Source organism: Crotalus tigris, unplaced genomic scaffold (genome assembly GCF_016545835.1).
Source record: "Crotalus tigris isolate CLP2741 ecotype Arizona unplaced genomic scaffold, ASM1654583v1 scf7180000023606.2106662, whole genome shotgun sequence".
NCBI classification, from domain to species: Eukaryota; Metazoa; Chordata; class Lepidosauria; order Squamata; family Viperidae; genus Crotalus; species Crotalus tigris.
In genome coordinates this window covers 485,129-509,549 of record NW_024100074.1, presented here as the reverse complement: position 1 = coordinate 509,549, position 24,421 = coordinate 485,129, and the positions used below count along the sequence as shown (strand labels likewise).

The 24,421-nt window shown below is 41.8% G+C and overlaps 1 protein-coding gene across 5 annotated transcripts in view; it reads left to right on the top strand.

Annotated features, from left to right (window-relative positions):
- The window catches only part of HERC2 (HECT and RLD domain containing E3 ubiquitin protein ligase 2), a 181,044-nt gene that overhangs the window by 95,482 nt on the left and 61,141 nt on the right, over nucleotides 1-24,421 (top strand). For all 5 annotated transcript variants that reach the window (XM_039319654.1, XM_039319653.1, XM_039319651.1 and 2 more), the window contains exons 28-43: nucleotides 5,346-5,478; nucleotides 7,103-7,230; nucleotides 7,320-7,515; nucleotides 7,906-8,039; nucleotides 8,897-9,070; nucleotides 9,155-9,291; nucleotides 10,064-10,215; nucleotides 10,788-10,979; nucleotides 11,161-11,348; nucleotides 11,509-11,701; nucleotides 12,576-12,758; nucleotides 13,786-13,970; nucleotides 20,475-20,622; nucleotides 20,737-20,933; nucleotides 21,178-21,408; nucleotides 21,898-22,033. In XM_039319654.1, the coding sequence (XP_039175588.1) occupies nucleotides 5,346-5,478; nucleotides 7,103-7,230; nucleotides 7,320-7,515; nucleotides 7,906-8,039; nucleotides 8,897-9,070; nucleotides 9,155-9,291; nucleotides 10,064-10,215; nucleotides 10,788-10,979; nucleotides 11,161-11,348; nucleotides 11,509-11,701; nucleotides 12,576-12,758; nucleotides 13,786-13,970; nucleotides 20,475-20,622; nucleotides 20,737-20,933; nucleotides 21,178-21,408; nucleotides 21,898-22,033 (2,707 nt within the window). The remainder of the gene's footprint in view (nucleotides 1-5,345; nucleotides 5,479-7,102; nucleotides 7,231-7,319; nucleotides 7,516-7,905; nucleotides 8,040-8,896; nucleotides 9,071-9,154; nucleotides 9,292-10,063; nucleotides 10,216-10,787; nucleotides 10,980-11,160; nucleotides 11,349-11,508; nucleotides 11,702-12,575; nucleotides 12,759-13,785; nucleotides 13,971-20,474; nucleotides 20,623-20,736; nucleotides 20,934-21,177; nucleotides 21,409-21,897; nucleotides 22,034-24,421) is intronic.

Genomic DNA, 24,421 nt, shown 5'->3' with positions numbered 1-24,421 from the left:
TTTCCAGATTTCCTAAATCTAACCACTCTAAGCAAGAAAGATCAAGTTCTTCAAATTTGGCTTTATCTGGAGAAGTAAGAAAACAAAGGGTTGTCTCCATCTTACGGAACTGTGAAAATCTGTTACTAAAATTTACCTTTGCAGCTGCTACAATGCTAGAAAACTCCTTGTAGATTTCCTGGTGGCTTGTAGGATTGTCTGTAAATGTTGTAGAATTTTCTAAATGAACTTTTGGATTATGAAAATATTTCAGCTGCCCACTTTCAAGGTCTCTTTCAAAAACCTGCAGTTTTCTCTCAAATGTTTTGATATCACAAAACATCCTTTTTGCTATTTCCCCTGCACCTTGTAATTGTTTGTTGAGTAGACTGAAATGGTGTGTAAAGTCTATAAAAAACATGAGGTTGGTAAGCCAGGCCATATCAGTGAGCTGTGGATATTCTTGGCCTTTTTCATGCATAAACAGCCTAATTTCATCCAAGCAGGCCACAAATCTCTCCAAGACTCGTCCTCTGCTCAGCCACCGGACATTATTGTACATAAATAAACAATCATACTATGCCTGAACCTCCCCAAGAAGTACTTGAAATTGCCGACAATTCAGAGCACGAGCCATGATGTAATTCACTATTTTTGTGACGTCTTTGAGGACATCGTCATTTTTTTTGTTTCTTTCCTTGGCAAAAAGAGCTTCCTGGTGTACAATGCAATGGAATTGAATGATTTGATGTTTTGTTTCTTGAAGAAACAACTGTATGAAACCAGATGTTGCCCCCACCATAAGAAGGTGCTCCATCACTTGTAATTGAAACCACCTTTTCTGGTCTTATGTCCTGTGACAAAAAAGCTTCCTTCACAGCATTGTAGATATCTACACCTTGTGTTCTTTCAGGCAAAGACATCAGTTTCAGCAGCTCTTCTCTCATGATGTCACCAACAGCATAATGCAAAATTACTGCCAGCCTTGCATGATTATTGATATCTATGCTTTCGTCCAAGCACATGGAATAACAGGCTTCCTTTTGTAAGTCAATGGTGAGCTGCTGATTAACATCACTTACCATTCGCTCGACTCTCTCTTTCATGGTATTTCTGCTCAGTAGTATCTCAGAGATGCGTTGAATAATTTTATCCTTGTTTGGGAAATCATGAAAAAGAGAATCACTTCCAGACAACATGGCCGTTTTGATAATATCCCCATCAGAGAGGGGCTTACCATGTTTTGCTATGCACAGTGAAATTTTAAAACTGGAGCTGTCAGATGATTCGTTCTGGAAAGATAGTTGGAAAAACTAAGATGCTGGGAATGATAGCTCCTCAATTTCCCTTCAAGAAACTCTTTCATTATCACCAAGTTGGGCAACATTTTTGTGGTTGGGTTCAAAGTGCCGCCTGACACTTAATGTGCGACACACAACACTTTCGTTGCATAGAACACATAATGCTCTCCCACTGCGTTCAATCACTCCAAATGACTGTGTCCAGCCCTCTTGGAATGTTCTTCCACTATCTGTTTTTGATTTTTTGGCTGTAGTCATTTTTGGGTGGGTGTATAAGACCTGGAATCTACAAAAACACAAAATTAAAAAAAAAAAATGAAGCAACCAATACAAATTTATCTCTAAATAACTAACACTATTAGTTAAAACTAAAGAAATGGATATTCCCTGAATCAATATTCTAGGAGGGGGAATTAAACAATGAAAGTAATGTCTTGCATTTTACTCATTCATTTTACCAGATACTGAAAATAGCAGAGAAATCTGAAACAGAACACCCGTATTAGCAGATGCAACTGATATAAAATCTGGACGAAGAATGGTCAATAAAGCATTCTTGGTTGTCTATTTTATCTTTCCCAATAAGCTGTGACCAACTTCCTCACTTAACTTTGCAAATCCTGTGGGTCCCACGCCATTCCACATATCTGCAAGAAAGTAGCTGCAATCTGGGTACTCTAACAGGGCTTTTCCAGTCGCCTAGCAAGGTGTCAAAAGCTTGATGTAAACTTGATGAGCCCCCACCAAAGGAAAAAAGTGATAAAGTACAGTAGTCCTCATCTTACAACAGTTCACTTAGTAACTGTTTGAAGTGACAACAGCACTTAAAGAAGTGACTTAAGACTATTTTTCACACTCTGGCACATGTACGCCACCCCTCGCTGCTGCCATGAGGCTGGGCAGCCGGTGAGAGTGAATGCTGAGGGCAGCAACCAGCTGAGGCAACTTCAGACACCAGGCCACCCCCCTTCACCATTGCCACCACCCCAAGTGGCTGGGCAGCCGGTGAGTGTGTAAATGTTGCCTTGTTGGAGCCTGCTGAGGCCAGCGGCCAGCTGAGGCAGCTTCAGACACCAGGCCACCCCCCCCACCATTGCCATCACTCCAAGAGGCTGGGCAGCCAGTGAGTGTGTGAATGCTGCCTCGTTAGGGCCTGCTGAGGTCAGCGCCCAGCTGAGGCAGCTTCAGACACCACAGCCACCTTAAAGCAGCACGAGGCAAGGCAAGGCACCCCCTCCACTGCCATTAACGACCATCGCTGCTGCCTTAAAGGCGCACGAGTCAAGGCAAGGCACCATCCCCCGCCGCCTTTAACGGCCGCTGCCTTAAAGCAGCACGAGGCAAGGCACCATCTCCCGCCGCCATTAACGGCCATCGCTGCTGCCTTAAAGGCGCACGAGTCAAGGCAAGGCACCATCCCCCACCGCCTTTAACGGCCGCTGCCTTAAAGCAGTACGAGGCAAGGCACCATCTCCCGCCGCCATTAACGGCCGCCGCCGCTGCCTTAAAGGAGCATGAGGCAAGGCAAGGAACCCCCGGCTGCCAATACTGCTCTGCCGCCGCCACCACCTTAAAGCAGCATGAGGCAAGGCACCCCCCCGCCACATTAATGACTGCTGCCACTGCTTTAAAGCAGCACAAGGCAAGGCATGGCACCCCTACCCCGACTGCCATTGCTGCCTTAAAGCAGCACAAGCCAAGGCACGCCCCTGCCGCCATTAATGGCCGCCACCGTCTTAAAGGAGCACGAGGCAAAGCAAGGCACACATCCCTGGCCGCCAATACCGCTCTCCACTGCTGTCGCCTTAAAGCAGCATGAGGCAAGGACCCTCTTGCCACCATTAACAGCTGCTGCTGCCGCCTTAAAGCAGTACAACGCAAGGCAAGGCACCCCCCGGCCGCCAATACCGCTCTCCGCTGCCACTGCCACCTTAAAGGAGCATGAGGCAAGGCAAGGCACCCCCCCGGGCGCCAATACCGCTCTCCACCGCTGCCGCCTTAAAGCAGCACAAGGCAAGGCACGCCCCTGCCGCCATTAACGGCCGCCACCGTCTTAAAGGAGCACGAGGCAAAGCAAGGCACAGACCCCTGGCCGCCAATACCGCTCTCCACTGCTGTTGCCTTAAAGCAGCATGAGGCAAGGACCCTCTTGCCACCATTAACAGCCGCTGCTGCCGCCTTAAAGCAGTACAACGCAAGGCAAGGCACCCCCCGGCTGCCAATACCGCTCTCCGCTGCCACTGCAACCTTAAAGGAGCATGAGGCAAGGCAAGGCACCCCCCCCGGGCACCAATACCGCTCTCCACCGCTGCCGCCTTAAAGCAGCACAAGGCAAGGCACCCACCTGCTGCCATTAATGGCGGTCACCGCCCCTTAAAGGAGCACGAGGAAAGGCAAGGTACCCCCCAGCCGCCAGTACTGCTCTCTGCCACTGCTGCCTTAAAGGAGCTTGAAGCAAGGCAAGGCACCCCTTTGGCCGCCAGCCGCCCTTACTGCTCTGCTGCCATTGCCGAACGAGGCTGAGGCAAGGCAAGGCACCCCCCCTGCTGCTCTTACTGCTCTGTTGCTGTCAACCACACGGCCAAGGCAAGGCAAGGCACCCTACGCCGCTGGCCACCCCTCCTCCCTGCATGGCTGGTTACTGAAACTTACCGCTGTTGGCTCATGCTTGCTCGCTGTCTGCTCCGACTTGTGCTCACTCTCTTGATGTCTGCAACAAATGCTGCTTCTGCCGAAAGTTGCTCCCTTTATAGCCTCTTGCCTATTCCCAGACTGCGCATGCGGAAAACTGCACATGCGCAGAGAGGAGGAGAGAGCAGTTCGGCCCAGCAATGGCTTGCGTGCCACCAGAAATGGCTCCGTGTGCTGCCTGTGGCACGTGTGCCATAGGTTCGCCACCACGGCTATATACTATTTAGGATTGCAAGTAAGTGCTTACTGGTCTAAACACATCATATTAGTGGAAATAAATGGGTTCTTATAACATCTAAGGGGTTGAGTTTTTCCTATCAACGCCATAATTGCTATAATGAATGGAATTTGCTTATTCCCAGACATTCTGGGAATGTCACAAGTATGGTCCATCATAAAACACCCATTTCCTAAAGACAACCAAGGGCTGCTAAAAGAAAAATAATTTTCCAAGAATTTTTGTACAAGACTTTTGAACTTTATAACATCACTTCTTTGAGCCTGTACAAATATTCAGAAACTCCAGTACAAATTTCAGAACAAATTGAAACTCAGAAACAAATAGCATAGCAAAAAAAAATAAAAATAAATATAATCAGATTTTGAAAATAAACACCAAGTATCAAATGGTATGTTTTCCTGCCATACAGAGACCATTCTAAGTCAGGCTAAATTTTCCACCAGTGAAAACTGGCTAATTAGCCAAAGTAATTAATACAAATACTCCACCCCAACTTGTCCAGGAGACCGAACTTTACTTAAAATAACACTGCTCTCCAAAACAGTGTAAAAATGCATGCCATCTGATGCTCCTAGTCCTTGTTTTTCATGATGGTGACACTTTTTGGCAATAATCACTTCTGGGGTAGATAGGAAAGCCTGAACAATTTTAAAAACGTAACAAAAATCTAATAAAGGGCTCCGTTGTGATGATCTTATTTCTCTTTCTAGTGTTTTCAGCCCCCCCCCATATCTGCTGTTTTTGTTCTAAAAGTAATGCAGAGGCTAGCCTTGTTCCATGTCTTCCTTAGATCATGCAAAAACATTATCCTGCATAACTGCACAGAGTGACTATGACAAACAATAAGCTAGAAACCTTTGCTGCTTTTGTAAAAACTGCAGTTAAAGAATATTAAATAAAACTATAAAACTCTTTGTCTGACAGTTATTATCCTAACTTGGGACGATATGGTTCCATCTGTATGTAAGAAAAGAGAATGTAGGAGAACATATCTTGAGATTTCGATAGATGATATTCCAATATGTGATATTCACATAATGCTTTTTTAATTATTTGATTTCATTGAATTGCTTTTGTTTGATTGCTACATTGTTATAAATCCTACTAAGTGTATATATATATTTTTTGTCTAGGACTTCTTATGTCAAGTCGAGAGGTACTGCAAACAGTGTCATTTGACAACACCAATTACATTCCCTCCTGAGCACCCAGTAGAAGAAGTAGGACGTCTGTTGTTATGTTGCCTTCTAAAGCATGAGGATTTAGGTATCTGTATTTGGCATACAGTTATGTCCGAGTAGCACTGTAAAAATTATAGGGCACTGAGAGGAAGGAGACAATAATTGAATGCAATTAGATGTGAGGTGCTAATAACTTATTAAAGGCTACATTGCTCTAGCACGGCATGGGTGAAGTAGTGTACGTTATATTGCACTCAAAATGCTGCTTATTATTCTAATCTCCATTTGGAATATAAGATTGTGTAGAAAACTTGGGGTTACTATGATAATACAACCTTTTGGCATTCCAGTCTTCAAGATGAGCTGGGACAGTATAGACAGATTTTTAAATATTTTAGAAAATCCTCTCTCTTGGGGAGCAAAATGCAACAATCTTTGTTTCTTACCAATATGGATTTACTCAACATGCTTTCAAATTGTTGAGTTGGTTCCAAATTGTTGAATTGTATTGTTTGAGCTGGGCAGACCTTTAAATCCAGAGGGAAAAAATGCTTACCTTTGTTGTAATAAAGATACATCACATAGTAATAGAGATACTAAGAAGGATGGAGATGCCTATCCCATCACATAGTTTACCATGGGGAAACCAAATTGCAAAGTGTTTAGTTTAGCACAGTGGTCTCCAACCTTTCCAGCTTGACAGACCGATGGAGGCATTGGGGAGGTGGAATAGTTTTCCCTACGCACACATGCCACTTTCACAAATGCAGCTTTGTATATGTGTGCTTGCTCACCACGTCCACGGTCCAGTTCCGAATGGGCTACAGCCTGGCACTGGGCCACAGACCGGGGGATTGGGGACTCCTGGTCCAGTACATATTTGGATAACTTTTCCTCCTAATCCTATTAAACTTTCTTAATTAAACTGTTAATCTTCTTAAACTCTCAGAACCCATATCTTTGATGGGGGACCTTTTTCTTTTTCCTTTTTCTTTCCCTCCCCCCATGAGTTCTGCCACACATGGGGGGAGGGGAGAGGCTTTTGGGGAATTGTTTGTATATTGCCCTTTTGCTTAGCTGCTACAATGTATCCTCTCCACTTCCTCTATCTGCTTGCTCTTTGAATTATTCTCCCCTTGATGCCAACCTAGGGTGAGAAAGAAATGTGCCTCTGGCCATCTGGCTTATCTCTCGCTGTGGAAGAGAAAGGTGTGAAGACCCAACAATGTCTCCACAGGCATGGGAACAGACTCTGTTATTAGCTCCATTTCCACAGCGGACTTAACATCTAAAGATTGGTCCATTTGAACTAATCGGATGAACTGTTGGGGTGGGGTTTGCTTTTTGCTCCTTTAACCTATTGATTTGAGCAGGAAACCCTCAGATCCTGCCCTCAATGCCTGCTGTCAACTTCTCTTAATAAAAGTTCCTTTTGGGATGAATTTGTTCCAAGAGTTCTGCTTTCTTGGGAAGAGGTTTTGAAGCGGGTCCTTTTTCTGCACTGGGAAAATAATAAAGTTTTGGTTGGATAAATGGGATAGCAGACTATGGCTGTGGAGTAGGGGAAACAAGTGTTTTTTATGTTCTTCCAGAACAGTTCAAAAAGAATTTTCCCTGCCATTTCAGATCAGAGTATCAGGAAGCAAAGAACTCTTATTTTATTGTAGTATTTAATTTTCTATTATATTTTTGCTTATTCGTTTCTAAAGGTCATGTAGCACTTTCTCTTGTTCATCCTGTTATGCTTGGAGTTGACCAAGTGAAACACCGAATACTTCCAAAATCTGTAGCAGATGTTTGTCGTGTTGTTTATCAAGCAAAATGTTCACTGATTAAAGTAAGTATGGAGTCAGCAGCATCCTTAGTACTAATAACTGCTGTTGCTAATTAAAGTATGGACTGATTCATGTGCATTATTATTTTAAGACTCATCAAGAACAAGGAAGATCTTACAAAGAAGTCTGTGCTCCTGTTATTGAACGTTTGAGATTTCTCTTCAATGAACTGCGCCCAGCAGTGTGCAATGATCTCTCCATCATGTCCAAGCTTAAAAGTCTTAGTTCTTTGCCCCAATGGAGAAGGGTAGTCCAGAAAATAATTAGAGATAAGAGGAAAAAAAAAGGTAAAAGAATGGCTTAAATATGATTTACAGAGGATGTACTGGAGAAGATGTGATTCTTATTTGTTGACATGTTGTAGAATATAACGAATGTTGGGTTGCTCCTAAGTAGGACTTTTATATCTCATTGAAAAAATGGCATGATTATTTACCCATCACTGCTTGTATGTCCAGTTCTCAATGGGCTTCATATTGTAAATTCAAAAGATAATGCAATGAGCAAGAATAAATTGAGGAACATGGTCCTCTGTCATGTACAACTGCTATTCACTAAAGCAATGATTTTTTCCTAGACAAAACTTAAACTTTTGCTTCTTAGGAAATACAGATTTGTTAAATTATTATGTTTTACATTTCTGTTTTTTTTAAAAAAAGCATCTTTTTTTCTGCTAGCTCCTAAACAATCCAAATCTTCTGATGTGGAAGAATCTAAAATTGGAAATGAGGAAAGTGTGGGAGAGTCATGTATGATACCTCACAGTCCAATGACAACTGATAAAAGGCCTTTGTCTGTCAAATCACCTAAGGTACAGTATAAAAAAGGATGCATGCCATAAGATATAGATGTTGCTGAATGTTTAATATATATTTTGAGCCACTTTGTTGTAAAGTGCTGTAAGTCGCCCAGAGTTGTTTCATTACTAGATTGGTGGCAAATAAATTCAATAAGTAAGTAAGTAAGTAAGTAAGTAAGTAAGTAAGTAAGTAAGTAAGTATGGATTGTGGGAAGATTTTTATAGTATCTCTTAAAGAACCTTAGTTGGCATATTTTTATGTATGTTTATGTGCACATGCTGCTGAAATTATGCATTTAAACTATACATGGAATATCCTTATCAAATATTACTTTCCATAATTTACAACAGGATGGGATATCCACAACTCTAAATGTGTTTATGTGTGGCTTTCAGATCTCTCTCCCTCTCACTGCTGATGTCAGCATAAGCCCTGAAATAAATTTTCCAGTTTAAAAAAAAAGATGAAAAAGAAAAACCCCATTCATTCCAAAAAGAAAGCCCAACTCCCACTCACCTATAGCCCCCATTTACTTTGCATGAGTTATGTAACCATTTAGTTGACTATAGTCATCAAAACAGATTCTTGTCTAGCTGACAGTGTAAAATATTCTGTGTCTTTAATAGCCTTCCTGTTGATAAGTATGGAATTTTTATATTCAATTCACTTTTGGAGGATTATTTTTAGATGCAGCACTGTGGTGTTTTTGTGTGTTACTGTGTTCATCAGATTTATCTATAAAGTTTTTTGCCCTTGGAGCATAAGTTGTAAAATTCAATATTTCAATGTGTTATTTGGATTATTATCATTGTCTTCAGCCTGAGACCTCAGTTATTAATTCATATTTAATGCACATTTAACTTCCTAGGATAAATGGCAGCCGCTGATAAATACAGTCACAGGTGTTCACAAGTACAAGTGGCTGAAGCAAAACGTCCAAGGATTATATCCCCAGTCTGCTTTACTCAACACCATAGTTGAATTTGCTCTAAAAGAGGAACCCGTTGATGTAGAAAAAATGAGGAAGTGCTTGTTAAAGCAGGTAAACTATGTTTTCTTTATTATGGGTGAAATTTTATTGTATAAGAAACTTATAAAGAGCTGATGCTTTATCTCTGTTTTGCAGCTAGAGCGAGCTGAAGTTCGATTAGAGGGGATTGATACAATTCTAAAATTGGCCGCCAAAAGCTTCTTGCTGCCTTCTGTGCAATATGCTATGTTCTGTGGATGGCAAAGACTTATTCCAGAAGGAATTAATATAGGGTAATCTTTCTCTTAGCCCTTTCTTTTAGTTCTGTTGAGCATTTTGTAGTGTTGTGTGTGTGTATGTGGAATATAAAATCAAGTCCAAAGATTTTAGAACTGAGCCAAGTGGGCTAGGGACTTGGGTAATACAGGTGGTCCTTGATTTATGACCACAATTGGACCCAGAATTTATGTTGCTAAGTGATAAATTTGTTAAGTGAGTTTTGTCCCATTTTATGACTTTGCTTGCCACATATGTTAAGTGAATCACTGCAGTTGTTCAATTAGTAACAAGGTTGTTAAATGAATCTGGCTTCCTCATTGACTTTGATTGTCAGAAGGTAGCAAAAGAGAGTCACATGACCCCGGGATACTGCAACCATCGTAAATATGAACCAGTTGTCAAGCATCCAAATGTAAATCACACCACCATAGGAATGCTACAATGGTCATAAGTGTGAAAAATGGTCATAAGTCACTTTTTTCAATGCCGTTGTAATTTCAAACAGTCACTAAATGAACTGTTGTAAGTCAAGGAATATCTATATAATATAGCAGACTTGTGCTAAATGAACAAAACATAAATCATAATCTTAGAGCAGCATTGAAGTGTCATGGAGTACCTAGCATTCCTAGAACTAATATAAACTGTGTCAATAATGTGATGCCTTTAAAAAAAACAGTATAACTACATTATTCTTGCTAGCGCAGCATATGCTTCATTTGTAATACTTTATGTTATATTTTCAAAATCCTGAAATCATTTTTTTTTTAAATTTAACCTACAAAGAGAGCCTTTAACAGACTGCTTAAAGGATGTTGATCTGATTCCACCCTTCAATCGCACGCTTCTGGAAGTTACCTTTGGAAAGTTGTATTCGTGGACTGTTCAAAATGTTAGAAACATTTTGCTTGATGCTAATAGCAGATTTAAAGAATTAGGTGAGTCCTTCAAGTTATTTACTTTATGTTTTGATTTATTAAAATTCATTGGTGTTAATTGCATGAATTTGTATGATAGTGCAAACTGCAAATTAAATTTTGAAGTATAGTTGCCAGTTATGTTTTATGGGATATCTGTTAGTTTCCTTATTGTTTGATAATAGACATGGAAAGGGAGGGAGTCACTATAGATTGGTATCTATGTTGCCTTTCCCAGTTGCTTCTGAGTTATTTAGACACTTTTATTAAATGAACAGAAATAGATTTGCACTGATATATCCTGAAGTCTGAATTAATTATCTGAATCCTTGTTTGAAAATTTGCCTGGGTTTGTATGTTTGAGTACTGTGGATTCATGGCCCATAATATTGTTTGTATCTGCATTGTGTATGGTGATAAAAGTTATAACAGGAATCTTATATCTGTATGTGTGTGTTTTGGAATTTCTAGTGTATTGTCTGCAACAAGAAAAGCAACTTCAGGCAAAATAATAGTAAAAATATTTTGGCAGAAGTGTTCTTTAGGTCATTTATTGAAACTAATAAATATTTTTTTTTTCACTTTTCACCTAGGGATCCAACCTGTTCCTCTGCAGACTATAACTAATGAGAATCCTGCAGGACCAAGTCTTGGAACCATCCCACAAGCACGTTTTTTATTGGTCATGCTTAACATGTTAACTTTACAACATGGTGCAAATACCTTGAATCTTCTTCTTAATTCTGGCATGTTGGCATTAATGCAAACCACACTGAGGCTAATAGGTATTTAGAGATCTGTCTTCCTCTGACTTTTTCCTCCCTTGTTCAGACCTTACAAAAAATTAAAATGTCTTTTTCATTATTTCCTGACAGTTTTGTGAAAATATTTTAATGGTTTTAGAATTTATTTATTAATGGTTAAATACAAGATGTGTATATCTCAATAAATCTATTGTCGAATTAGGACCTAGCTCTGATAATGTGGAAGAAGATATGATTGCTGCATCCCGGGGTGTTTCTGCTACAGTCCTAGAAGAGTCCAGGAAGGAGAGCACTCCAGTTCAGCTTCCTGTTTCAGGACCAGAATTGGCAGCCATGATGAAGATTGGAACTAGAGTGATGAGAGGAGTAGATTGGAAGTGGGGTGACCAGGTATTACCATTGTCAGTGTTGCACTTATTTGCCTTATATTTGTCCAGAGACAGCTAGGGGAGATGGGTAGCATAAAAGTTTAATAAATAAATATAACATATAATTGAATTTGAATATACTCTTAGTTGCTATATATTTTAAACATTTCTGCTTTCCTCAGGATGGACCTCCTCCAGGTTTGGGACGGGTAATTGGAGAACTGGGTGAAGATGGCTGGATTCGAGTACAGTGGGACACTGGCAGTACCAATTCCTACCGGATGGGAAAAGAAGGGAAGTATGACCTGAAGCTAGCTGAACCTCCTCCTGCTTCACAACCTGCAACTGAAGACTCTGACACCGAGGATGATTCTGGTAAGAAAGTTTGGAGTCAGGGTCACTGGCACTTCAGTATCTACGTCTTCTGTGGTGGAAATGGATTTAATCACATCTGATTTTCTTCTGTCTTCTCTCTTTTTTCAATCAAAAGACTCCAAGTATTAAAAGAAAATCCTTGGTAATGTGGGAAGGGAAGGAAGAGGGAGGGAGGGAGGGAGGAAGGAAGGAGGGAGGAAGGGAAGGGAAAGAAGGGAAGGGAAGGGAGGAAGGAAGGAAGGAAGGAAGGAAGGAAGGAAGGAAGGAAGGAAGGAAGGAAGGAAGGAAGGAAGGAAGGAAGGAAGGTAGCTCATGGACAACTTTCCACAAACTCAGTGGGGAAGCCAGAAGGAAAGTGGAAATTGCTCTCACTGATATTTTGTCCTCCTGTGGTCATTCTGTTTCTCTGTTCAGGTAAGAAAAAATATCTTTAAAAGGATGATTCAATGGGTCATAGGTTGTCTAGTGTTCTATTATTATTCTCTTTCAAGTTATTAGTATATCAAAAAAGGGTGATATATTAGTTATTGTAATGTGAATCAAAAGCTTTATTATTTATCTTTTTGCTCACCTACAATGTTTCAAAGACATGAGAGTTCTTTCAGTTTGCTTTTCTTTGTTATTTGCACTAGCAGTGTTAGGTATTCTTTCTGAGTTGTGTTTGTTTTGACATGCATGATAAAATAAGTTGAATGGTCTATCTTCTTTTGTGACTAACTCATCTGTTCTTGAGGAAATACTGTGATTTTGATACTGGCCATAACTTTAAAATGCTAAGCTTAGATTACTGGACTATGTAGGGTGACTGTGAAAATGAGGAAGTTGAATTACATTAACCTTGTTTTCAGTAATTTACTGTGACTCTTTATTTTAGAAGGAGAACATGCTGAAAAAAATCCCCATCCTACTTCCATGATGCTGACCAGCACAGTGAATCTTCTGCAAACACTCTGCCTTTCTGCTGGCCTTCACGCTGAAGTAATGCAGAATGAAGCAACCAGAACTTTGTGTGGATTGCTCCGCATGCTGGTAGAAAGTGGCACGACAGAAAAATCATGTAAATCCAGTATATTATGTTCTTGCTTTTTATTGTATTCACCACCCAAGTATCAGCAAAACAAGAATATTATGTGTTTATTTAGTTTATTCATTCATCCTAACACAACTGGTAAGATCTTTGGCATGATCTAGACAATACCTAAATAAACCACACATAAAAAATAATAATTATAGGTCACTGGGAATTATAACCTCCCATCCCATGAATAATAATACCAGTTAATTATATTCAGTCATATTAACTGTACAAGCTGCAAATTCTGTATAGAAGAGCACCATATTGAATGTTTTTTTCTGAATGAAACCAGAGAGGGGATTTCAGTGGGGAGGGTGTTTCAGAGAATAAACACCTCTGAAAAGCAGTGCATTCTAGATTTTCCCTTTACTTCCCAGAAGAGGAGAGCTACTGGTTGTTTTTCCTGACATGACCACACAGGTCAAGCTTTGTACTGTAGATAACTAAATGACAAGTCACAAGGAACTTTGCACATCTAACTGCCTGGAAGCCTATTAAAAGCCAGTGCAGAACTCAAAGCACAAGTGTAATGTGCCTTCACCAACTGCTGCCAGTTAGCACGTAGGCTGCCACATTTTGGATCACTATAATTTCTGAGTAACCTTTAAAGGCAGAAAACATTTCAGAAGTTCAGTCAGATCATAAGTTACTGTGCCTTAAACAGAGACAAATGTTTGTCCTTTATAGAATGAAAAATCTTTGGTATAACTTTCTTTTTAATACTTCTCTTTTATCATTTTTTGTTAGAGTTTTTGTTTAGCTATATTACAGTAAAGTAAAATGAAATATAGAACAAGGTGATTTCAAAAACTAAAACCAGGTAGGTTTGAATCTAATTGTTTTCCCTCTTCAGTTACCATGAAGAAAAGGGGAAGATGTCTCTCCCCTTTTAAGGCTCCCCATCTTTTAGAGGAGCAGAGACCAGTGAGCAATAGGAATTTCTACTGTATGATCAGAAATATGATTACACAATGTTGATTTCTACTCAGTCATTGTTAATTATTTGCAGCTTCCTTGCCAAATACATTAGTTAACAAAGAGCAACACCGGAGCTGGTGTTCCCTGGGATTCATCCGAAGTATAGCACTGATGCCTCAAATGTGCAGCACTCTTAGTACATCACAGTGGATAACGCTGCTAATGAAAATTGTAGAAGGACATGATTCATTCACTGCTGCATCTCTCCAACGACAGGTAACAACATATAATGTTTTAACAATCAGTGGTTGATTCGTGGTATAGTTTTAAAGCTGTCTTTTATATCTTTGTTATAATTTAGAAACTGGTGTCTTAGAAGATCAGCATGAATATGTAGTGTGACTTTATCCTTGCATCTACCTTAGATATGAGAGAGTCAGGAGAACTGGGGCAGGTTAGATCTAAAAATATTGGTTAAGAGTGCTCAAGCCATGGAAAATATATATGGGCAACAAACACTAGATCCCTCTCTCTGTTTAGGAACAGATATTTTGTCTTGCAAACCCTTTTGGAAAACATTGAAGAATTATAAGCATGTGCATGGCAAACCCTTTCAAAAAATAAATGGGGGGGGGGGAAATACTCATAGCATGTACACATTTTGAAAGCTGGCTATGACTTAATACTGTATTTACCAAAAGGAAGCATAGATTTTTTTCACTCTCCTGTGCTGGAGTGTGGGCCATCTTGCTGAGAATATGGTGACACTGTCAAACAAAATGAATGATTCAGAGCTGGAAATAAAAATGTGACTGAATGGGAGGCCAGAGAAAGTGGTGAAGCTGCTGTCATTCCTTCCAATTGGACATAGATAAGCATGTTAGATCTATCTATTTCCCTTCACACTCCATATGGGGAGAACATGTATCTTTACTGGAAAGCCTCCTCTATTTTATTTATTTATTTATATTTATTAGTCAACTTTATATAGCTACTCATCTTGCCAAAAGTGACTCCTGAAGGTTCTTCATGGAAATAGGGACTTGGGGAAATTAGAACCTCAACTGATGGAAAGCTTCTATGGCAATAGAGGTTTTAATTGCAAATTACCATCCTTTATGTGTGTAGGGGGAACAAGATGAGAATGTGGCCAGCATGTTGATTGAAATGGAAAGTCTATTCCTAGAGTCACTGAACTCAATAGGGTTTATCCATTTCCTGTCTGAAAACTGAAGAAAAACAGTTTAGTTTTGCAAGGATCTCTTCCAAGTTCCTTTTCCAGACACATGGCATAGGTTGGGTTAAATCAGGGGTAGGCAACCCAAAACACTGAAAGAGCCACTTGGACCCGTTTCCCACCGAAAACAAAACACTGGGAGCCGCAAAACCCTTTTGATATCTAAAATGAAGATAACACTGCATATATCCTTTTTTACCTTTATTGTGTGTGTGTGTGTGTGTGTGTGTGTGTGTGTGTATACATACACATATACATACACACACATACACACACACACATATATATGGAGTCAAAGTGGAGTCAAAGACTGTTTGCCTGATGCGGAACAACTCGGTGTGATAAGGATTAACACAATCAACGGGCCGATGACGCGCTCAAGGAGCCGAGCGCAGAGGCAGGAGGCTATATGAGCTGCCTTCCCAATCTCCAGCTGGCCGGACGAAAGCTTAGTAACTCTTTTTAATCACAGGCTTGTTTATTAAACAGGCTGGTTTATTATATCCTGGTGTTCGTTTTTTCTTTTATCTGTTAGCACAGGGGTAGGCAACCCAAAACACTCAAAGAGCCACTTGTACACATTTCCCACCGAAAACAAAACACTGGGAGCCGCAAAACCCTTTTGATATCTAAAATGAAGATAACACTGCATATTTTTTTTACCTTGTGTGTGGGTGTGTGTGGGTGTGTGTATGTGTGTAAGTGTGTGTGTGTGTAAGTGTGTGTGTGTGTATGTTTGTGTGTGTATATATAAAATAAAGGTAAAAAAGGATATATGCAGTCTCTCTCTGTCACTTTCCTCTCTTTCTCTCTCTTTCCTCTCTCTTTCCTCTAACTTTCTCTTTCTGTCTCTCTCTTTCTCTTTCCTCTCTCTTTCTCTTTCCTCTCTCTCCTTTCTTTCCTCTTTCCTCTTTCTCTTCTCTTTCCTCTTTTTCTCTTCCCCCCTCTCTTTCTCTTTTTTCTCTTTCCTCTCTCTCTCTCTCTCTCCCTCTCTCCCTCTTTCCTCTTTCTCTCTTTCCTCTCTCTTTCTCTCTCTCTTTCCTCTTTCTCTTTCCTCTCTCTTCTCTCTTTTTCTCTTTCATTTTCCTCTTTCTCTTATTTCTCTTTCCTCTTTCTCTCTTTCCTCTAATTTTCTCTCTTTCCTCTCTCTTTCCTCTCTTTCTCTTTCCTCTCTCTTTTCTCAATTTTTTTTCTCTTTTTCTCTTTCCTCTCCCCCTCTTTCTCTTTCCTCTCTCTCTCCCTCTTTCCTCTTTCTCTTTCCTCTTCCCCTCTCTTCCTCTCTCTTTCCTCTCTTCTCTTTCTCTTTCCTCTCTGTCTCTCTCTTTCCTCTTTCTCTTTCCTCTCTTTCTTTCTCTCTTTCTTTCTCTTTTCCCCCTCTTTCTCTTTCCTCTTTCTCTCTTTCCTCTAACTTTCTCTCTCTCTCCCTCCCTCCAGGTGAAGAGAGAGAGAGAGCGAAAGGCAGACGGTGCCAAATGGACGGGGAGGGGGGGAGCAGGATGGGCAGCATCAGCTCCCAGCCGCCCCCCCGCCGCATCCTCAGCTGACCGGGCAGGGAGGGGGAGGACGGGAGGCAGCAGCTCTGGTGGCGGTGGCGGCAGCTCCAGCGGCGGCCACTGCAGCAAGGTTGGGGTCCCCGCCGCCCCCTGCCTGGCCCTGCCGCATCCTCAGCCACTTCGACGTTGCAAGAGGAGGGTGCCAAGGCCGGGTGCACCATGGGCGGGTGGGCCAGCAATGGGGAGTACCGCTGCGGGGACAAAGGGGGGTCCTGATTGCCTCCGGCCCCACCGGCCTCACAGCCCAAGGTCTCTTCCTGCAGAATTGAGGGTGGCGATGGCGGCGGCTCCCTGAAAGCGGCCAAGGAAGGCACCACGAATGGGGCCGAGGTGGGGCCGGGTGGTGGAGAGCTCTGCAGCAGCCAGGCGAGCTTCATGCCTGACTGCCGCCCTGCCCGGCCTGGGGAGACATGCAGCCGCTCAGCTTCCCGGGGAACAATGCCCGTGCCAGCCGCTGCCCCAGCCATGACTGCCGTCCGGCCTGGCCTGGGGAGACATGTGGCCGGCTCGTCTTCCTGGGGAGCAATGCCCGTGCCGGCCGCTGCCCCAGGGAAACTGCCCCATGACTGCTGCCCGGCCCGGGGAAACACATGGCCGGTTTGGCAGCCGCCGAAGCAATGCCTCTGACGCCCTAGCCAACATTGCCACCCGGCCCAGGGAAACACATGGGTGGCTCGGCGGCCAGCGAACTGATGCCCCCGCCGCCCCAGCTGACATTGCTGCCCAGCCCGGGGAAACACATGGCTGGCTCGGTGGCCCGCAAAGCGATGCCTCCACCCCCCCAGCCAACATTGCCGCCTGGCTCGGGGAAACACATGGGCGGCTCGATGGCCCGCAAAGCGATGCTTCCACCTCCCGGGCTGAGACTGCCGCCCGGCCCAGGGAAACACGTGGCTGGTTAAGCGGCCCGCAAAGCAATGTCTCTGCCGCCTGAGTTGAGACTGCTGCCCAGCCCAGGGAAACACGTGGCTGGCTCGGCGGGCCAGGAAGCAATGTCCCTGCCAGCCGCCGACACTGCCACCCGGCCCAGGAAACACATGGCTGCCTCGGCGGTCCGCGAAGTGATGCCTCCGTTCCCCGAGCCGAGACTGCTGCCCGGCCCAGGGAAACACGTGGCTGGCTCGGTGGCCCGGGAAACAATGTCTCCGCCAGCTGCCACCCCAAGTGACACTGCCGCTGACGAACAACACCTAAAAACCGAACTACACACTCTCACCAATGTACTAACATCCAATGGATTCCAAAGAAATAAGATTACAAACCTAATCCAAAAAGAAACCCCCACTAAAATCCAAGACAAAGAACAAGAAAACGGCAAAGCCCTCCTCCCATACATAAAAGGCACCACAGACAGAATCAGTAAGATCCTCCATAAACACAACATCAAAACAGCATTCTGCACAAACAGAAAAATATCCACCATCCTAAGAAACCCCAAAGATAAAATTGAGTTAGAAAATCAAGGAGTACATGAAATCCCATGCACCGCTTGTCCCAACACATACATCGGACAAACCAACAGAAGAATAAGTGCACGCGTTGAAGAACATAAGAACTCAGTCAAAAAAGAGGAACCAACATCTTCCCTGGTCCAACACCTTAAAGTCACAGGACATGAAATTGACTTTAAGAACACCAGAACTATCGCCAAAACTGAACATTTTAATAACAAAATAATCAGAGAAGCCATCGAGATAGAAAAACGCCCACACAGCATGAACGAACGAGATGATACGTCCCGCCTACCAGCCATTTGGAAACCCGCCCTTATTGACAAACGACTCCCTAACACAAAAAATGACACCAGACCCACACTCACAAAAACCACACAGGATGTCACCACCACACATCCACGCAGGAAGCAGACCCAAAGCCACACCGATGATGAGGGATGACCACAAACCAGAAGCCAGACCACAGCTGCATCATTAGCCACTTTAAACCCCTCCAATCCATACATGAAGCAAACTGACACCCTCCATGAAGATGAGGCACGACCACGAACGTGAAGCCAAAAAATAGCAAGGCAGCCCAGCATCTTAAACCCCCCTGCAACTCAGACTAACCTGAGCATAACAAAGCCCCCACCCAAACAGAACACTCCCCCAGCCAATCAGAGCACAGCCAACCCCCCAGCCAATCAGAGCACAGCCAAGCCCCTAACCAATCAGAACACACCTCCACCCAATCAGAACACAACCAAGCTCCCACCCAATCAGTTCATACCCCCACTGGCAATTAAAAGGAAGAAACAGCTAAGACTACACATTGCTGCCTGAAGTACGAAGCTGAAAACACCAGCCTGAAGATGATGAATGGGACTTCGTCGAAATGTCGCCAAGACACTTCCAATTTTACGCGGGAGAAAACCCGAACAACCAAAGACCTACATACAAACATCCGCGAAAACCTCAGAAATATATATATATATATATATTCCCTCCCTAACACAGCTGGCAAAAGTGAGACAGAGCCTGTGGCCTAGAGGTTAATACATCTGCCTAACATGCAGACAGCCCAGGTTCGAATCTCAGAAGGGTATGTCTGGTTGAAAAGAGCTAAAGAGTTCGAAATAGCTATTCCAGTTCTCCCTTAATTCTTTGCTAGCAATCCAAATTTTAGAAATATATATATATATACATATATATGTATGTGTATGTGTGTGTGTGTGTTTTCTGAGGTTTTCGCGGGTGTTTGTATGTAGGTCTTTGGTTATTCGGGTTTTCTCCCCTGTCAAATTGGAAGTGTCTTGGCGACGTTTCGACGAAGTCTCATTCGTCATCTTCAGGCTGGTGTTTTCAGCTTCGTGCTCCTAGAAGCACGAAGCCGAAAACACCAGCCTGAAGATGACGAATGAGACTTCATTGAAACGTCGCCAAGACACTTCCAATTTGACATGGGAGAAAACCCGAATAACCAAAGACATACATACATACATACATACACACACACACACACACACACAACTATAATAAAGGTAAAAAAAGGATATATGCAGTGTTATCTTCATTTTAGATGTCAAAAGGGTCTCTCTCTGTCTCTTTCCCTCCCTCCCTCCCTCTCCCTCTTTCCCTTCCTTCTTTCTTTCTTTCTTTCTTTCTTTCTTTCTTTCTTTCTTTCTTTCTTTCTTTCTTTCTTTCTTTCTTTCTTTCTTTTTCTCTCTTTCCTTTTCCTCTCCCTCTCCCTCTCCCTCTCCTCTTCCCCTCTTTCTCTCTCTCTCCCTGTCTCTCTCTTTCTGTCCCCCCCCTTTCTCCGATCTTCTGCTCATCTGGCAAGCTGGCTTCAAGCTGTTCTCCAACAAGCTCAGGGGTAGGCAACCTCAGCTCTTTTATGACTCATGGACTTCAACTCCCAGAATTCCTGAGTCAGCAAAGCTGGGCTAGCTAGCTCTCTCCTGCTTCCTGCAGAGACGCAGCAAAGGGAGGAACTCCGCCCAAATAAGCTTTTCAGCTCGTCGGAGAATACCGTGAGTCCACTCTTTTTTACACACACACACACACACACACAGAGAGAGAGAGAGAGAGAGAGAGAGAGAGAGAGAGAGAGAGAGAGAGAGAGAGAGAGAGAGAGGGTGTGAGTGCAAGTGCCTCTCTCTGTCTCTGTCTCTCTCTGCAAATGGCAGATGAGGCTGGGAGCTCTAGGGGAAGGCTCAAAGAGCTGTATGTGGCTCCGGAGCTGCAGGTTGCCAACCTGTGGGTTAAATAAACCGAGCTCTAACATAGCAGTAACCTAAATATACTCATTTGAGGGTAAGAACTATTGAGATCAGTGGGACAGCCTGCAGTAAATTTAAGCATGTATACATTTGTGTACTGATTCCAGATGGGTGCAAGCAGTCTCTCTTTTAAGGAAAGGGTGTATATTAACATGCTTAAATATATCGATGCGTTGGAACTTTAATTAATTTTATAAATGGACTATTTGTTTAAAAACAATTATTTTTAATCAGTCATGTGCATTTCTTTTTTCTGCTGTTTCATATTTTTTTAGATTCTTGCTGTGCATTTATTACAAGCAGTGCTTCCTTCCTGGGATAAAACAGAAAGGTCAAAGGATATGAAATTCCTTGTGGAAAAATTATTTGGGTTTTTGGGTAGCTTGCTGACTACATGTTCTTCAGATATCCCACTACTCAGAGGTAAGAGAATATTTTTTTCTTCACCGATACAATTTTGGTCCATTCATCCTTCATGGATGTAACTTTATCTTAGCTTTCTTTCATTTCTTCTATACTGTGCTTGTTTGTTTGCAGAATCTACTCTGAGGAGGAGGAAAGCTAGGCCTCAGGCCTCTCTGACTGCAACTCATAGCAGTACTTTAGCTGAAGAGATTGTTGCTCTATTGAGGACTTTGCATTCATTGAACCAGTGGAATGGACTCATAAACAAATATATCAACTCTCAGCTAACCTCCATCATCCACATCTTTGCAGGAAAAGAGTCAGAAGGGGTAGTTCCCACATCTTTACAATCAACTCATTTGTTGTTTTTTTAAAAGAACGCAATTAATTCAGTCAATTATACTTTATCAAATAGCACTCTAATGAAGTTTTAAAATTATTTCTTAAACATTAAATTTGCCTTAATATCCCATATGTGCATTGATTTTTATGTGAAAAAAATATTTAAATTCACACCCTGCTAAGGGAATTGCTCCTCTTGTAGTTTAACTAGATTATAATCATTTTTACCAGGCTGCTTTGGAAGACTGTTTTCCTGATTCTGAGACCCCAGAAGTAGGAGGCCTGATGGCTGTTTTGGCAGTTATTGGTGGAATAGACAGTCGGTTGCGGTTAGGTGGCCAAGTAGTTCATGATGAATTTGGAGAAGGCATAGTGACAAGAATTACTCCAAAAGGGAAAATCACAGTGCAATTTTATGACATGAGAACCTGCAGAGTTTGTCCTTTCAGTCAACTAAAACCAGTGAGTACCTTAAGCAATGTTAAGATATTGAGAACAAGCAAATTGATAGTTAACATAGTACTTGGGAAATATTGTTGTGAATAAGAAACAGAAGTGTGTGTATCCTGCAACACAGGATGTGACTTTCCTTTAAATCCTGAACCTTTTGAAATGATCTTGCTGCTCTGAGAAAATAGTGGTTACTGATGTGATATTTGTAATTTCACTGACAGCCTTAATCTATTGTGAAAATCTTTAGTCCAGCTTCCTATTTTGTTTCATTTTTATGTTACATATTTAAATTTGTAGCAAAATATCTGAGAACTGTGTTTTCCAAAGTCTGCATGTGTATGTGACTCAATAGGTTTGTTTTTGAGAAAAGATATTACTATGTCCTTGGGTTTCTTCTTTCTAGAAATGGGATCTAGTTATTTCTGATGAAAATAAATAAGTCTTACTTCTAAACTATAATGAAATTACATTGATAACATTCTTTGTGTTCCCCCTTAGGTTCCCGTGGTTCCGTTTAATGTGAATAACTTGCCCTTCACTGAACCCATGCTTTCTGTCTGGGCTCAGTTAGTAAATCTGGCTGGAAGCAAAGTAGAAAAACAAAAAATGAAGACTCCCAATCAGGGCCTTTCTGGTATATATTTCTCCACTTGAAAGTATGCTGTCTAAGATAACAAGACTGTTAAACTGGAAATAAGAAATATAATTTGGTCTGAAGGGGGTTAATGCTTTATCAGCATTAAACAGAATTACTCAAAGATTATTTTAAACCAAATTTGGACAGAGGCCCTTGTGGCTATGTTCTCTGTTTGCTCATCCAACAGTAGCTCTGAATCCAAGAACCTCCAAGTCATGGACTTGATCCTTCATAAAGCAATCTCCAGAACTGATAGAGTTGATATTTTTATGACAAGGTTTTCTACCTTGTTTGGGTTTAGCTTCAGCCTGGTTCATACTATCCTATCCCCAAGCAGTTTCTAGATACTGGTCAGGAATTAAATTTCATATCCAGGACAGATCAGGGTGATGTTGTACAACTTAGTATCAACACTACAGTGATAGTATCTTACTCCAAATTGACAAATGACATTTCCCTACAGCTCAAATACTGCGTTTCCCTGAAAATAAGACCCAGTCTTATTTTCTTTTGGGCTTTGAAATAAGCACTAGGGCTTATTTTGGGGGGATGTCTTAACCGCTTACCTTAGGACCACTATAGCTGGGCTTCCCACACCCTGACACCTGTTGCGCCACTGCCTGAGATCTTCTGCTTCCACTTGCATCTGCACACCATCTGGTGCATTGCACTAGTGCCGCTGCTTGCAGCAAGAGGCTATGTGCAGTGTCCCGCGAGTGGCAGCACCAGCGCAGTGCACCACGTGAATTACAGCTGCAAGCAGTTGCAGAAGAATTTGCGCAGCAGCCTGGCTACAGTGGTCCTAAGATAAGTGGATGCGGGCATGTGGGGCAGCTCCAATCCCCACCCCTACCCTAGCTTGATTTTTGCACATGTGCCTCGCCCCAAACTAAGGCTTATTTTGGAGATAGGGCTTATATTAGGCTCACACGTAAAATCAAGCTAGATCTTATTTTTGGAAAAACACGGTTATGTTAAAAAGGAGTCTTTATTTATAGAGTCACAAAAGTATCCATCAAGCTGATTTCTCCTCCCCCATTGCTTAAATTGTTCACGAAGAAATGGACTGGCGCTACTGTAGAATAGTCTTTCCAATATCTAGTCATTACAGATGGACCACACATATACAGTAGTGGCCAAAATTGTGGAAACCTTTTGGGAAAAGTGTACATTTGAGGTTTGATGGCTAATAACACCACTTTTTTTGGAGTAGTACCATAAAAGCATATATCAATGGAAAGATAATTTAATAAGAATGTAATGCAACAAAATTTGTTCAATTATCTGTATTCTATGAAAAGTTATAGCCAAATAACCAGAAAAAGGAAGCACACTTTCTTAGATTGATATCAGTATAGCTTTCCTTCATCTGATTGTAGCTAATGAGCATGAGTGTTTAGAGAGCCAATCAGGTGTCATCTTGTTTTGGCAATGAGCCAATCAGATCAGAGTAGGATTCAGTTATTGATGTCATGTATTGAAGCTGAAAGGAGGACATTTGTCAGTGTGTTATGTGATCGCTATCAAGTTGATTGGTTTTTTTGTGTTCTTTCATTTAGTGAGCTTGTAAAATGTAGTAAAATTAAAGTAATGGTGCAAAGAGTTGACTGGTCACCCAGAAAGTGTTGTAAAATAGTATTATTTAGTGAACAAGGCTACAGTTATAAAGAAGTTAGAAGAAAAATTGGTGGAAACGTAACCAAAGGTGGCATTTCTAAGTTTTTGAAGAGATATAAGGAGATTCAGTTACTACAAAATCACACTGATAAAGGCAGGAAAAGATTCACAACAGCAAGTGATGATAGAAGAATTAAGAGACTGTGCCTACACGACAGAAGAAAATCATCTGGGTATATACAATTTGAAATGGCACAATGCAGTGTGAAGATGAGTGCAAGGACTGTTTGGCACAGACTGCAGGAATTTGGCCTAAAATCTAGAATTCCACGAAAAAGCCACTTTTATCTTTTAAACAAAGGTTGAAAAGACTAAACTGGACTAAAACCCATGTTAACTGGACAGAGGAACAATGGGACAGTGTTATTTGGAGTGATGAGACCAAGATCTCCCTTTTTGGGAGTGATGGCATAAAATACATAAGGAGAAGAATCGGAGATGATTTGCATCCTGATTGCATTACGTGTACTGTGAAACATCCAGTCAGTGTTATGATCTGGGATTGTATGACATCAAGAGGTGTGGGCAGAATTTGTGTGATTAATGGGAATATAAATGGCCAAAAATACATTAATGAAATATTTGAGCCCAAACTGAAGCCTTCTGCACATGATCTTTTCCAAGACAATAAAGCATTTATATTTCAACAGGATTCAGCTTCATGTCATATTGCTACTGTATGCAAAATGTGGTTTCAAGATAATCATA